Source organism: Dendrobium catenatum, unplaced genomic scaffold, assembly GCF_001605985.2.
Source record: "Dendrobium catenatum unplaced genomic scaffold, ASM160598v2 fragScaff_scaffold_651, whole genome shotgun sequence".
In the NCBI taxonomy this organism is placed as follows: Eukaryota; Viridiplantae; Streptophyta; class Magnoliopsida; order Asparagales; family Orchidaceae; genus Dendrobium; species Dendrobium catenatum.
In genome coordinates this window covers 1,566,924-1,580,438 of record NW_021319113.1, presented here as the reverse complement: position 1 = coordinate 1,580,438, position 13,515 = coordinate 1,566,924, and the positions used below count along the sequence as shown (strand labels likewise).

General features: G+C 36.7%; 1 protein-coding gene across 1 annotated transcript; it reads right to left on the bottom strand.

Moving 5' to 3' along the window:
* Positions 1-10,762: 10,762 nt before the first annotated feature.
* Positions 10,763-12,663, bottom strand: LOC110115251 (protein ASPARTIC PROTEASE IN GUARD CELL 1). The gene has a single exon (XM_020848441.2). It carries the CDS (start codon positions 12,510-12,512, stop codon positions 10,998-11,000), a length of 1,515 nt encoding a protein of 504 aa, XP_020704100.1. The 5' UTR covers positions 12,513-12,663; the 3' UTR covers positions 10,763-10,997.
* Positions 12,664-13,515: the final 852 nt, after the last annotated feature.

Sequence of the window (13,515 nt, the reverse complement as noted above, 5' to 3'; positions counted from 1 at the left end):
GCATGCTAGTTGAAATGTCAGCTCATGAATGCTATAGAATTTTAAAAAACAGGTTTATAGAAAATAATTTTTTGAATGCTATATAATTCTAAAGTCGCTGTAAGGTTATCTTAATAATCATCCCTGTCAATGCAATTCTTCTATCAAGACTTTGACTCATTGTAATAACTTGTAAATTAAAAATAACAATTTTCAACTTATATTTGAATCTACTAATTATAATAAAAAAAATTGTGTATAATATATAGAATAACAAATAATAATAATAATATATAAATAAAAATGCACATAATTTAAGTATGAAGGACATTAGGTTACCTGTAGATCCCAGCTTTTATATAGATTTTGATCCAGCCCTGATTTTCATTTGGGATAGAGTCGATTGCCTTCTGTACAGATTTAAAGTCTCCGTGGCCTTCAAGATCGACGACCATTGTCTTCATCACCGGCACGGCAGTTGCGATAATCGAAACTCTCAGTAGAAGAGAAGTAAGGAGCAAAAAAATCACATAGAGAAGGAATTTCATCGTCCTATGCTTACTTTGAATGTGTAAGTCAAAGAATAATATAGGTTGAAGAAGCCATCATAAAAATGTAGAAAATCTGAATATTATTCCTTCTATTTGAATTTTTTGCTTTACCAAAACAAATAAATGCTAAATATGTAATGAATCGGATCATATATTACTTTCCTTTCAAAAAAATACCTTATACAATCTTATTACATTTCAATTTATTCCATAAATCTTTGAATCAAATCAGAATTTCAATCACGTTCTAGAATAATTTACAAATTAATAATAGGAATGATTGGATGACTTAAATGTTTAATCAAATAACTTAAGTGTTGGATTTCTTACAATTTTCGCTTCATATTTAGCATTATAATGGGCCAAAATCTGAAACATTTCATAGCCAGGGCTTGTCATTAATACGCTCCAAATTTTATTGGGCTTACATAAAAGAGCATGGGCCAGTTCTGCTTGCAAGTGCCAAATTAACGACCCACTGAAATCATAAATGTTATCAGTTGCAAGGATTGAATTTTTAGCTTATTTTTTATTGAGATGACATTCTTTTTATTTTAAATTAATTTAAATTTAAATTTATATTAAATTATTTTAAATAAAAATAAAAAATTAAATTGACTAAAAATAAATTTGATCCAACCTTTTTATTCATGAAAAACATTCATAACTTTTATTTTTAAGAGAATTTTTTAAAAGGAAATAAAGAACAAATAATTTTTAAAGTTGCAATACCTTTCTTTTCTCTGTTCTCATCATCCTTCTCCCCGTCAAAAATCTTGAGTCAGTTATTTGAGTTGCTTCTGCATACACAACTCATCTTAGTTTTTTGGTTGGAAGTTTTAGCTATTAATCAAGAGGTACTGTGTTTGAAGCTTGCATATATGATGTATGCGTGAGTTTAACTTAATGGCTCAACTTTCCCAAAAAAAATTACTTTTTTTTTTAACTTGCAAAATTGCTAAAACTTAAGCAAAATAATAATTACTAGCAATGTGTACAACAACATGAATATTGTTGTGTCCAGAAGTATTCGCGGCGGTAGAGAAATATCATATCTAACGTCTTAGCATTGTACGAAAATCCGGCACGCAAACAGATAAGGAGAGAGGGTCTAGCATTTATGAGACACCAAGATTTTTACGTGGAAAACCCCTATAAAAGAGGGAAAAACCACGGGGCCTAGCCAGTTTGAACGAATCCACTAGCATTTGCAGTCGATTACAAATGAGGCCCTTCCTTGGGAGAAGGCCTATTACATGATGTAAATACAAAGAGCTACTATCGACATATTCGCTTTGTTAGAAGGACTGTAGTCGGCGGGAAACATAGGTCAGGAGGACCGTAGTCAGCTGGTGACGGAGGACTGTAGTCGGCGGGCGACGTAAGTCAGGAGGACCGTAGTCGGCGGCGACGGAGGTCGGAAAGACTTTAGTCGGCGAGCGACATAAGTCGGGAGAACCGTATTCAACGGGCGACGGGTGTCGGAAAGACTGTAGTCGGCGGGCGACGTAAGTCAGAAGGACCGTAGTCGGCTGGCGACGGAGGTCGGAAGGACTGTAGTCTGACGACGAAGATCAGTAGGGCAGCGTCAGGTAGAAGTCCAGCAATGGAAAGAAATGCATCTTTGCATAGACGTTGTGGACCTCCGAAAGAGCACCGCGCGAAGGGACGGATTGGATCGTGCATACGACTAACCATTGAGGATATAGGCTATCACCAACACACCTCGATGGGTAGTAATATACATGACCAAATCATGGGTTTCCCCCATCCAATACAACAGTTCGAATGGGGTTTAGTAGATGTGAGACCGAGTTTCCCACGGGCGCAAGCCCCCGTGATTAATTACATCCCAGGCTGGAGCTCGAGAAAACTCTCGATTAAGGATCATACATTATCCTCTCCTAAAGTAGGATTGGCACAGGGGTATAGACTAGAAAATCCTATCCAACAGGAAGAAAGGTTCGAAGGGCCGAATCAACATGTGTGGCTCATACCTGCACTCGGAGGCTCTAGGGCACTAAAGGGAAATTGGAGAAAGAAAGGCAAGCAATCAACCACATGCGTGAAAGAAGCGATGGAGGTGGCGTCATTCTATGATGCAGATAAGTAGGATTTATAGTCCCTGAAAGGAAAGGACCTACCTACTAGTTAAGGCATACTACGAGACCGAATGTAGTAGCCTCGAATCCTACATCTAGGTTGGGCTTAGTGTTCTACGAAATACTAAGACCCGTGTCCTAGCTAATACAGTGCGAAAACCTGAACTTATCCCGGCCTGGATTGGGGGAGCCAGCTAACCACCTAATCGCTTTAAAATCATGATATCAAGTCATTTATGATAGATGGGTGGGTGGTACAGTTATTGGAAATAGGACCGACATCTAGAGAGTTTCCTAAGTGGTCTTTTGATCTTGGTGTTGTTGGGTTCGTATTTCCGAGCGCTCAGTTTGACTGTAAGCTTGCTGAAATCGGAGTTCGGGTGCTCTCAAAATTAATTTTTGAAGTTTCCAACTAGCTTTTGCCTCGAGATTTATGCTTGATCAAGCCAATTTTGTGATGACGTATCAATTATATTATGTCAAAATAATATGAGCAATCAAAGGATGTCAACGCAATTCTTCTATCAAGACTTTGACCCATTGTAATAACTTGTAAATTAAAAATAACAATTTTCAACTTATATTTGAATCTACTAATTATAATAAAAAAATTTGTGTATAATATATAGAATAACAAATAATAATAATAATATATAAATAAAAATGCACATAATTTAAATATGAAGGACATCAGGTTACCTGTAGAACCCAGCTTTTATATAGATTTTGATCCAGTCCTGATTTCCATTTAGGATAGAGTCGATTTCCTTCTGTACAGATTTAAAGTCTCCGTGGCCTTCAAGATCAACGACCACTGTCCTCATCACCGGCACCGCAGTTGCGATAATCGAAACTCTCAGTAGAAGGGAAGTAAGGAGCAAAAAAATCACATAGAGAAGGAATTTCATCGTCCTATGCTTACTTTGAATGTGTAAGTCAAAGAATAATATAGGTTGAAGAAGCCATCATAAAAATGTAGAAAATCTGAATATTATTCCTTCTATTTGAATTTTTTGCTTTACCAAAACAAATAGATGCTAAATATGTAATGAATCGGATCATATATTACTTTCCTTTCAAAAAAATACCTTATACAATCTTATTACATTTCAATTTATTCCATAAATCTTTGAATCAAATCAGAATTTCAATCACGTTCTAGAATAATTTACAAATTAATAATAGGAATGATTGGATGACTTAAATGTTTAATCAAATGACTTAAGTGTTGGATTTCTTACAATTTTCGCTTCATATTTAGCATTATAATGGGCCAAAATCAGCAACATTTCATAGCCAGGGGGCCGAAGAATATTCTTTGGAATGTTTAATTTAGGACTACGAAAGGAAATACTTTGCACCATTATTTATAATTAAGAACAGGCCTTCTAGATCGTTTTATGAACGACACATAGTTTGAGCATATCACGTTAATTTAATCCATGGATCTATAATAATTAATGCTGCTATAATGATATTGGTTTGATTGATATGCATTTAATATTTAGTAATAAAATATTATTAAACGAGAATTATTTATGTTAAATATTTAGCAAAAAGAAATTTAGGAGGTTAATGGTAAGGATGCGAAAGTTGATATTTTTTATGTTATCTAAGAAATTTAATATTGTTCCATGCTTGATTTTTTTTTTTTTTATGATAAAATGTTTAATATATTAGGTTGTATATAAAGAATAAGTACGAACTCTAATGGAAGTTAGAATAAACATCAACATATTTTGTAAGGAAAACAACAATGACTGATATAATAGTAATAGTCTATTATATAACTATATGTATATAAAGAACATCATGGAGTATTGTAATTATATTTGTGTAAAACTTGAGTATTTGTGATGTGGATTTTATATAATACAAAGTTAGTAAAATAATGTGTGTTAATTTAATTATGTGGTTCATGTTTGAAATGAAGTGGCAAGCTAAGCATGTAGAAAGGCAAGTGTGGAGTGGCCAACCAGGTAGGGGTGTCAATATTTGACACGACACAAAAATCTGACTCGGACCCGACCCAGAAAATCTGGGTGGGACCCGACCCGATTTCAAAACGGGTCAAATTCGGGTTCCCGGATTCTACCCGTTTGAAAAACGGGTTGAGTTCGGGTTGACCCGACGGGTCAACCCGCAAACCTGTTTAACTTGAACTGCCCGCGCACCGCCCGCGGCTGCCCTGCCTGCCTGCCAAGCTGCCTCGCCTGCACCACTCAGTTGATGACGCTACAAAGCCTGCCAGTGTACGCTGCCGCGCCTGCCAGCACCGGCGCCCCACTCACGAGCCTGTCAGCGCGCGCTACCCATGCTAGCGTGCGCTACCCATGCTCGCCCGCATGCTCGCCCGTGCGCGGATCCGCGCTCGCCCTTCGTGTTCACCCTCACCAGCGCTCGTCGCTCGCCCGCGCTCGTCCATGCGTTTCAGGTTCCGTGTCGGGTCGGGTCAACCTGGCACCGGGTCAGGTCCGAGTTCGAATTTTCAACCAGTTTATTTACCCGGGTCGGGTTAGGGTCGACCAGTTTGAACCCGGGGGGTTCAACCCGAACCCAACCCATGACCCGAAATTGACACCCCTGCAACCAGGCAAGGAGTAGGGAGTAGTTAGGGTGATTACCTTGTATGGAAAACCCCTTCCCCTCTCTCTTCTTTTCAAATTTTCATTTCCCTTGTTGTATTTCATATTTAAACCTTATTTGTTGTAGAATGAAGTGTTTAGATTATTTTTTGGTTGAATCAAAAGTAAATTTCAATTGGTGCCTTGACAGTAATTGATGATCTCTCTTTCACACAATCAACATTGATGAATTTATTGGTTTTATATTTCTATATTTTAAAGAAGTCTTTTATAATATTTTTGTTTGGCTTAATTCCTGATGTGCTCTAAAAATATTTTCTAAAAAAAAATCTTCACTTAGATCCTCTAGTGGTAATCATCCAACTCTTAGCTGAAATATGATCTTATGTGATTTCAGTTTATAATGGGTGACTTTAAACCCTTCTAAAAATTGTAAAAAACTCCATAACGCATATTAAGATATCCTAATATTGTCCCCAAATTATTTCTTATTCTATTTGATTCTAAATCTTGTTTGTAAACACTATTTCTATCTCTTTTAAAATCTCAAAAAATATCTAAACTCCTCCAAAAATTATGAAAAACTTGCCTATCACAACTAGAGTTGCTCTCTAACTTTTGAAATTGATTTAAAGATTTTTGAATAGCTAATTTGGGATATATAGTAAATTGAACTCAATTTAGCATTATTTGAAACTTCTTGGCCCAACCATAGGCCGGCCCATAATACACTCCTAACTTGCAATCCCGCCTCCCAACCATAGGCCGGCCCAACCATAGGCCGGCCCATATTGATCATAGATTATTTATTTAATATTTGAATACCTTAACAGCCTCAAAATTAAATAATTTGGGGCTTATTGGATTTGCCTTGTTGATGGTATAGTATATTGAGAATGCTTCCCACTAATGGCTAAATGTTAGAAAACTAAGATATTAGAGTATTTAATATCTTAGCTTGTCTAATGAATTAGCACGCACATAAATAGAAGTTATAAGCGACACTATATTTTTTAATGTGATAGATATATATATATATAAATGCTCTTCTCAAAAATTGAAGAAGACGGGATTGTATAATTGAGCAGAAATATCTTACTCCCATTATAGAAATTATAAAAGTTTGGAGTTCATAAGAAAATAGTTTAAGTCTAATAAAATGATTACATGTTAGTAGTTAGGGTACAATGATCAAATGATGGAAGTTAAGTAATTGTGATGGTGATTGTTAGCTTTGATAGCCAAAGAATTTAATAAATTTCTTCACATTTCTCAATTCCTGAGCTCCCTTTTATGTAAAAAATGAATTCTTATTAATATCTTTTTTTAGAGTCGTATTTGATAAATTTGATCAAAATCTAAATCACTTAATCAAACAGTTCATATTGATCATGTTGATTATATATCATTTATTTAGAATTTAAGAATATTAATGATGTTAGAATTGAATGACTTTGAATTCATTGGATCTGTGACATCAAGCCGTTAGATTTGACTATAATTCAGGTCTCAGGATTTGGAGACATTTTGGCCATTCAATGAATGTCCTAAACTTTTAAAAATGCACCAAACCAAAGTGTTATACTAAGAAAATATTTTAAAAAAGTAGTAAGAAAATGTTCAAAGGAAGCGAGGGCTTCGTTTGAGACGGCTTTTTATTGCATTTTAAAATAATATTTTAGTAAAAAAAATTTAAAAAAATTGTACAAAACAATTATTTAAAAATCAATAAGCAAACTAACACAAATGAAACCTAAAAAAATAATAGTTAGAACAACAGGGAATACGTTGTGAACTAAAATTAATTAAGGTTTTGTATGAAACTACATTCTTAACACTTCTTAAAGTAATATTTTAATATAAAAAATAAAATTATTATAATAAAAAATTTACTTTAAGAAACGAGAACAAAGCCATCCCAAAACAGAGAAATTATTTCTTACAGAATCTGGAGGGTGAGTGTGCACAGTTTTTATACACACTATATATAAAAAAATCAAACTATTTATAAAATTATACTCAGTGTATATATTATATACACTCAGATTTCTAACGATTCTTTATCGTCCGGACTCCACACCAAATACCATCTCCCCAAACAGAAGCCTTAAGATCCTTCAAGATACGTGACCTGAAGAGGAGCGGGACCCGCACTGCAATCACGAGACGCAAAAGAAAGAAAGAGCTCGCCGGTATCCACGCCCTAAATGGATCGCTCGTTTCAGATATTTTGCAAATATTGAGCGACTGCGTCGTTCATAGACGATGGGACCACCGCTGTCTCACGTCGCATAGGGCATAAAATAGACAAGCCGGCGCTAATACGCCAGCTCGTGAGCACCGGCACCGGCTCCGTCACCGACACCGACACCACCCCAAAATCTTGATTTTTTGCCTTTTTGGTAGATTACACATTTACACATATGGAATATATCTAAATAATATGATGGACGATTCTGTTTTTTATGATTGAATTTATATTTATATTTCATGTTCTAGATAAAAATTGGATCAGTATACTCACACTAATTTATGTTAATTGATTTGTTCTAAAAAATTATTTGATCAACTGTGGATTTTGAATTAAATATTTTTAGATATCAATTTGGAACTGTTTGTGATATGTCACCAAAAATCATCTTGATTGGGAACAAATCTTGATGCAAACACAAGTTCAAAACTTTGAAATAAAAATTCGAGATCATTCAAACATCTATTTTAGCAAGTTTATAGTCAAATTGATAATCGCAAGGAGATGAACTCAATGCCCCCAAAATCAGTCCAATATGAGACCAAATGAGTCAAAATCAAAGGATCAAAGCCAACTTGAAAGGCCAATTAACATTCAAATATGAAATGCTTATAATCGAATATAGCGGCTCGACGAGACCAACTAACATGTTTTAAAATGCTCTATATATTGTATATTTGTTATATTTAGCCGGCACTCTCTAAAGCATTATCTGTAATCAATCATCAATACTAGTGGATTCATTCAAATTGGGCTAAGCCTTGTGGGTTTTCCCCTTTTCAAGGCTTTCCACGTAAAAAATTTGATGTTTCTTATGAATGTTATACTCCTATATGTTATTTATTTGTTTGTTGGATCTTCGTATAAAACTATGATGTTAAACTTTACATCTCTTTGCTGTCGCAAATATTTTAGGACGCAACAATATGAATTTTATTTTTCATGAATTTTTAATGAGACAAGTCTAACAAGTTCAAGAACACTGAATATTGATATTATTAAGTTATTCAATTGATTAGAATAACATCAAGATTATGATGGATCATTCTAACTAGTTTAATCGAGTATTCAAAATTTTGGCAAAACAATAAAAATGTCAAAAAAAAAATTATAACTAAGCTTATTTTCATACATAAAGGCACCTGGAGTTGGAGAGGGGCTATAAATCTGAAGAATTATAAAGCTCTGCCCAACAATTGACCTCACAATCACAGTAATAGATAATACTTATCTTATTGTTGTTGTCCAATTATCTTTATCTAATTGTAATGCCTCTATCATTGCCTCCCAATTGTCATCATTATTATTATACGCCAAATCATCAATAGATACTTTGGGAAGCATGCCCTCTCTAATTGTTGGGAAGGACTCACTTTTTAATCTTCACTTTATTGTAGATTATTTTAATTTGATTGGCTATTTTAATTTTTCTCTCCACAATCACAAATTTCTAGCATACAATATTTATAATGCATTTTAGAATATGCTTAAATTATTATATATTTGTAGTGGTTTACACTACAAACATATAATAATTTAAAGAAAAATCCATTGGCTCATCCTCTTGTATAAAATATCTTGTTGATTTAGTTTAGAACTAGTCAGCATTTCTTGCATAATAATCTAATGCAATATCTTATATTCAATGTATAATATATCATATGTGTATCTTATACACTTTAACATATATATCATTTCAATAGTATGCTATTATTATGCCTACTAGTGTACTTTTTAAAGTGCACATACTATTTCAAGTTAACAGTATCATATGCATGTCAAGTTAGGCTTGATGAGATAGATGCATTGATCCTAATGTACTTATATGTACATCTTTATTCTTTCCATATTAGTTAAATTATTATATATATAATTCTACCCGGTGAAAATACAAGTTAAGCGTTGCAAAATGTGCAAATTAATCATATATATCATATATCAAAATTTACTTCGTTAAAATTATTTAAATTGCAAATATCGAATTCTAATATAATTTAGAGAGAAAGATTGAAACTCATAATCTTTGAAAATAAGAATATGATTCATTATACCTTCCACGATCATAGTAACTTTCATAATTAGGAGGATGGAAAGAAACGACTTCGGGGCAACTTGTTCTCTCTTCTCGTTCCTCTCCTCTCCCCATTCTATCCTCTCTTCTCTTCCTCTTCTTCCGGCAAAAAAGCTTAATGGGGGATAGGGGAGGTATGGCTTAGGTATTAAATAAGGTAGTGGTTTAGGTTATTAAAAAAAAATCACAACTAACACCTCAATGCCCGAGTCAACATCGATGCACCGCTCTCCTTTTTACTATAGAACAGAGGAGACAATGTAGTAGTGCCAACCCCTAATAACGCTGCACTCACATAACTAGAGCTCAGAGTATGACGAGGCCAACATAGCTTTGCTCATAAACACAACATAGGTTTTTTATACATGTAGGGATTTCATAAGGATCATTAACAGGTCAATAATAAATATTAAATCATGTAAAAATTAGGTTCCTACATTCTACCCACCTTTGCAAGTATTATAAAAGAAATTTCTAAAATATCTTAAAAGCAATGCATTTGATAGCAATAAATAAATATCTTCTTAATTTCTCCACTTCAACCAACATAGTTGAAGCCGTTGGCACCCTCGTGGCCCAACACCACCACAAATTCCCACGCACTCGCCCGCCCCGCAACTGCACTGAGAACCCCAAACCGTTCCAGGCTCTTTTTTTTTTTTTTTGGAAAGCTATGCTGATGGCCGTTAATATAAATTGCGAGGAACAATCTTCTTTAGTTAATTTTCATAAATTTTTTTCGTTTTTGGAAATTTTATTTGCAAAACTAAAATTTATTTTGCTTTTAAATTGCCATTAATTTAAGTGAAACCATTTCTAAAAATTTTGCTTCTCTTTGAATTTAGGTTTAATTTGAACCAACTTTATTACCGTTATATAAAACAATTTTTTATTACAATTTTTTTTAACTAAAAATATATGAACCTTATACGTACTGAGAAAATATTAATAACAATAACATATTAAAAATATAATTAAATATCATACTCCGTACCTGATTAAGAAAAATCCATATATTTAAAAATGCATATACTAATAATATTTCCAACAACTGCCATAAATAATGTACATACTATTACTACTGCGTCGTTCAATGTATTAGTAAAATACAGTCACAATTTAGTACTAATTATTGTCAGTAGGTTAAGCAATTTTTTGTCAGTAGAAATGAATATCAGAAGAATTCTTAATAACGAGTTCACTATGGAAGTCATCTTGATCAGTTGGTTAAGTATTTTTTACTATTAATTAAGAAACTTTGAGCTTAAAATGAGCTAAACAATACTAATCTTCTTAAATGCCATTAAGGCACTTCATTAATTACCCCAACAACCAACCCCTATCAGACGTCCCCACTTCCCCACCTTCTTTCCATTTATGGGACAATAAATACCACTAATTAATTTCAACGGAGGTAAACCGTAATAATAATAAACACACAAGGGCAATACCGTCTACTCAACATTTATTCGGAGTGAAGCCCACAACGGAGTTGTCGAGATCGAAAGCGACGCGTGTTCCCTGCTGCTGCACGTTGCCGATAATGGAGAGCGGCGAGCTCGTCGGCGCGAAGGCGAAGCAGAAAGTGCCCACCGAGTCCACCGGAATCAAGTAGTTAGTTGCCGGAAGCTTTAGTTCTTTCCCGCCTTCGAAACGCAGTGCCACCGTTGGCACCTCAACTGACGTCCTCGACGACAGATCGTAGCAAGTGTCGAACAACGCCACCCCTTCGGCAGCCGGCAGATCGGTCATCCCCTTCGTGAAGGCTTCCCGGAGAGCCGTGTACGCATCGCGCTGAAGCCTCGTCACTGCCGTACCGGAGTCCACGATCACGCCGCCGGTTCCAGCTTCATCCATTGCGAATGCAGAGGATGGAATCGAAAGAGCTTCACCGCCGACGCTGAGGCCGGTGAGACCAACATAGTAGAAAGTATCGACCTTGCTGTTGCGAAGGAGCGGAGCGGTTACTGTGGTGGGATCGGCGGATTTGGCACCGAAATCGAGCGTGGAGGAGCTCGATGAATCGCGGTTGACGAGGCAATAGGAGAAGGAAGGGGATCGGATCTGGGAAGGTAAGGACAGGGCTCCGCCACCGAGGCCAAGAAGGCCCGAGGCCCCGACAAAGAGACCTTCGTTATCGTGGCCGCAGCCGAGAGCAATGGAAGGAACGGGAGGGGAGGAGCCGAAGGTGAGCGAGTCGGTGGCGAATTCACCAACGGTGAAGGATCCGTCACCGTAGGAGACTTGATAGAGACAGGAGGAGTTCCGGCAGGCTGAGACGTCTAGGGATTGGCATAACTGGGAGTCGCACGACAATGGTGCGTAGGTTGAAGATGCCGCCGGGTCGAAAACCGGATCTGTTTGCTGGTAACAGTCGGAACACGGCTGGCACTGGATCCAGGTTACGTCGCTTCCAGTGTCGACCACGAGGTACGCCGGCCTCGGCGGCTGCCCGATACCGAGTTGAGAGAAGTACTCGCCGCTGCCCTGACCCGTACCAGAAACCACAGGTCCGGAAACTTCGCCACCGCCACTTGCAGTAGTTTCAAGCATGTCGTCTGTTATCAGTGGCTTCAGATCAGACCTCTTTATTCCGTGAACGGCGAGTGAAATCCTAGCAGAAATGGATTTGATGCGAGCTGAATCGCGGCGAATGCGGGCGAGGGTAAGGCTCCGGTAATCCTTATGTCCGCCGGCGAGGGCAAGGGGGAGGAAATCTCGAGAATGCAGCTTGAGGGAGAGGTTGGAAGAGTTGGCGACGACCGTGGATTCTTTCATGGTTTGGTCAAGGGCGTGGGTTCGCTGCGAATCGAAGGCCATGACAGCCGCCGTTCTCTGAACGGAAGCAGCGACATCGAGGGCGACGGTATTCCGCCGTGGAAGGACACGTGAGGAGGCGTAGAGGGGAAAGAGCGCGGTGGAGAGGAAGAAAAGGAGAAGTTTAGAGGAGAGGCGGTTAGATGATTCCGGCATATTGCGAGATGGGTGGAGTGGTGGGAGGGTTGAGGCAGTTCGGCTTTTTAAGAGGCGAGAGTGGAAGAGACACAGAGAGAGGCGGAAGAGAAGGGAGGTTTAGGGAATGTGAGCGGATTTAATGGAGGGAGTCACGTCACTGACCCCTAGTCGTCCAACAAAAAGAAAGCATTAAACGAGGAAAGAGCTTTTGACCTACTGATGCATTCTCGCTGAAAATAAAAAGATGCTGCATCAGGTAAATTAAGTGAGAATAAGAAATTCTCACCTCCTGCTAAGAAGAATTATTTGGACATTTGGGATTTTCATGGCGCGAGCCGCGTAGCATTATAAGTGAATTTCATCCGACGCTCTCAGCAAAGGCAAATCTATAAAAAAGAGCACTTTTCAATTTAATTAAGAGTAAGAAACAGATATCTCAGATAATTTAAAAGATTTTTTACATAGCTAATAATCAAAACTATTATAATTATATATTTAACACCTAAATTATACTATTTAATTTTCTAGCATCTAAAAATCTTTTCCCTCATCTAAAGTACCATTCTGGAAACCCTCGTCAAAATCACATCCTGATCGCAAATTCAGGAAAGTTCTTTCTTCGCATCGCATCTTCGCTTGACAAATGATATTTGCATCGCCACTTTGTCTTCTCCATTTCTTCATATAGGTTGTTGCTCTTCTTCTCCATTTGTTCGTCTAGATTTGCTGTTCGTGGACTCCATTTCTTTGAACGACAATATGATTGTCCCGACACCATATATTTTAGGCAAATAAGACAATGAGAGCTTATATAAAGAAGGGTTGTTAATCAAGTGATAAAACTATGCAAGATGGCACGTGATAATTGTTGGATTAAAAAAATAATATTTTGTTTTAGGTTGATATTCTTAGTGTACAAAAATAATGTGTACAATCAACATTCAGCTTCACCCCCTTTATTTCTTGTAAACAAATAGTTGTATCACACGTGTAATGTCCTACTCAGGACTCTATTTATAGG

What these genes read in the sequence shown, in the direction of transcription:
- LOC110115251 (XM_020848441.2), bottom strand. Translation starts at nt 12,512, where the DNA reads ATGCCGGAATCATCTAACCGCCTCTCCTCTAAACTTCTCCTTTTCTTC.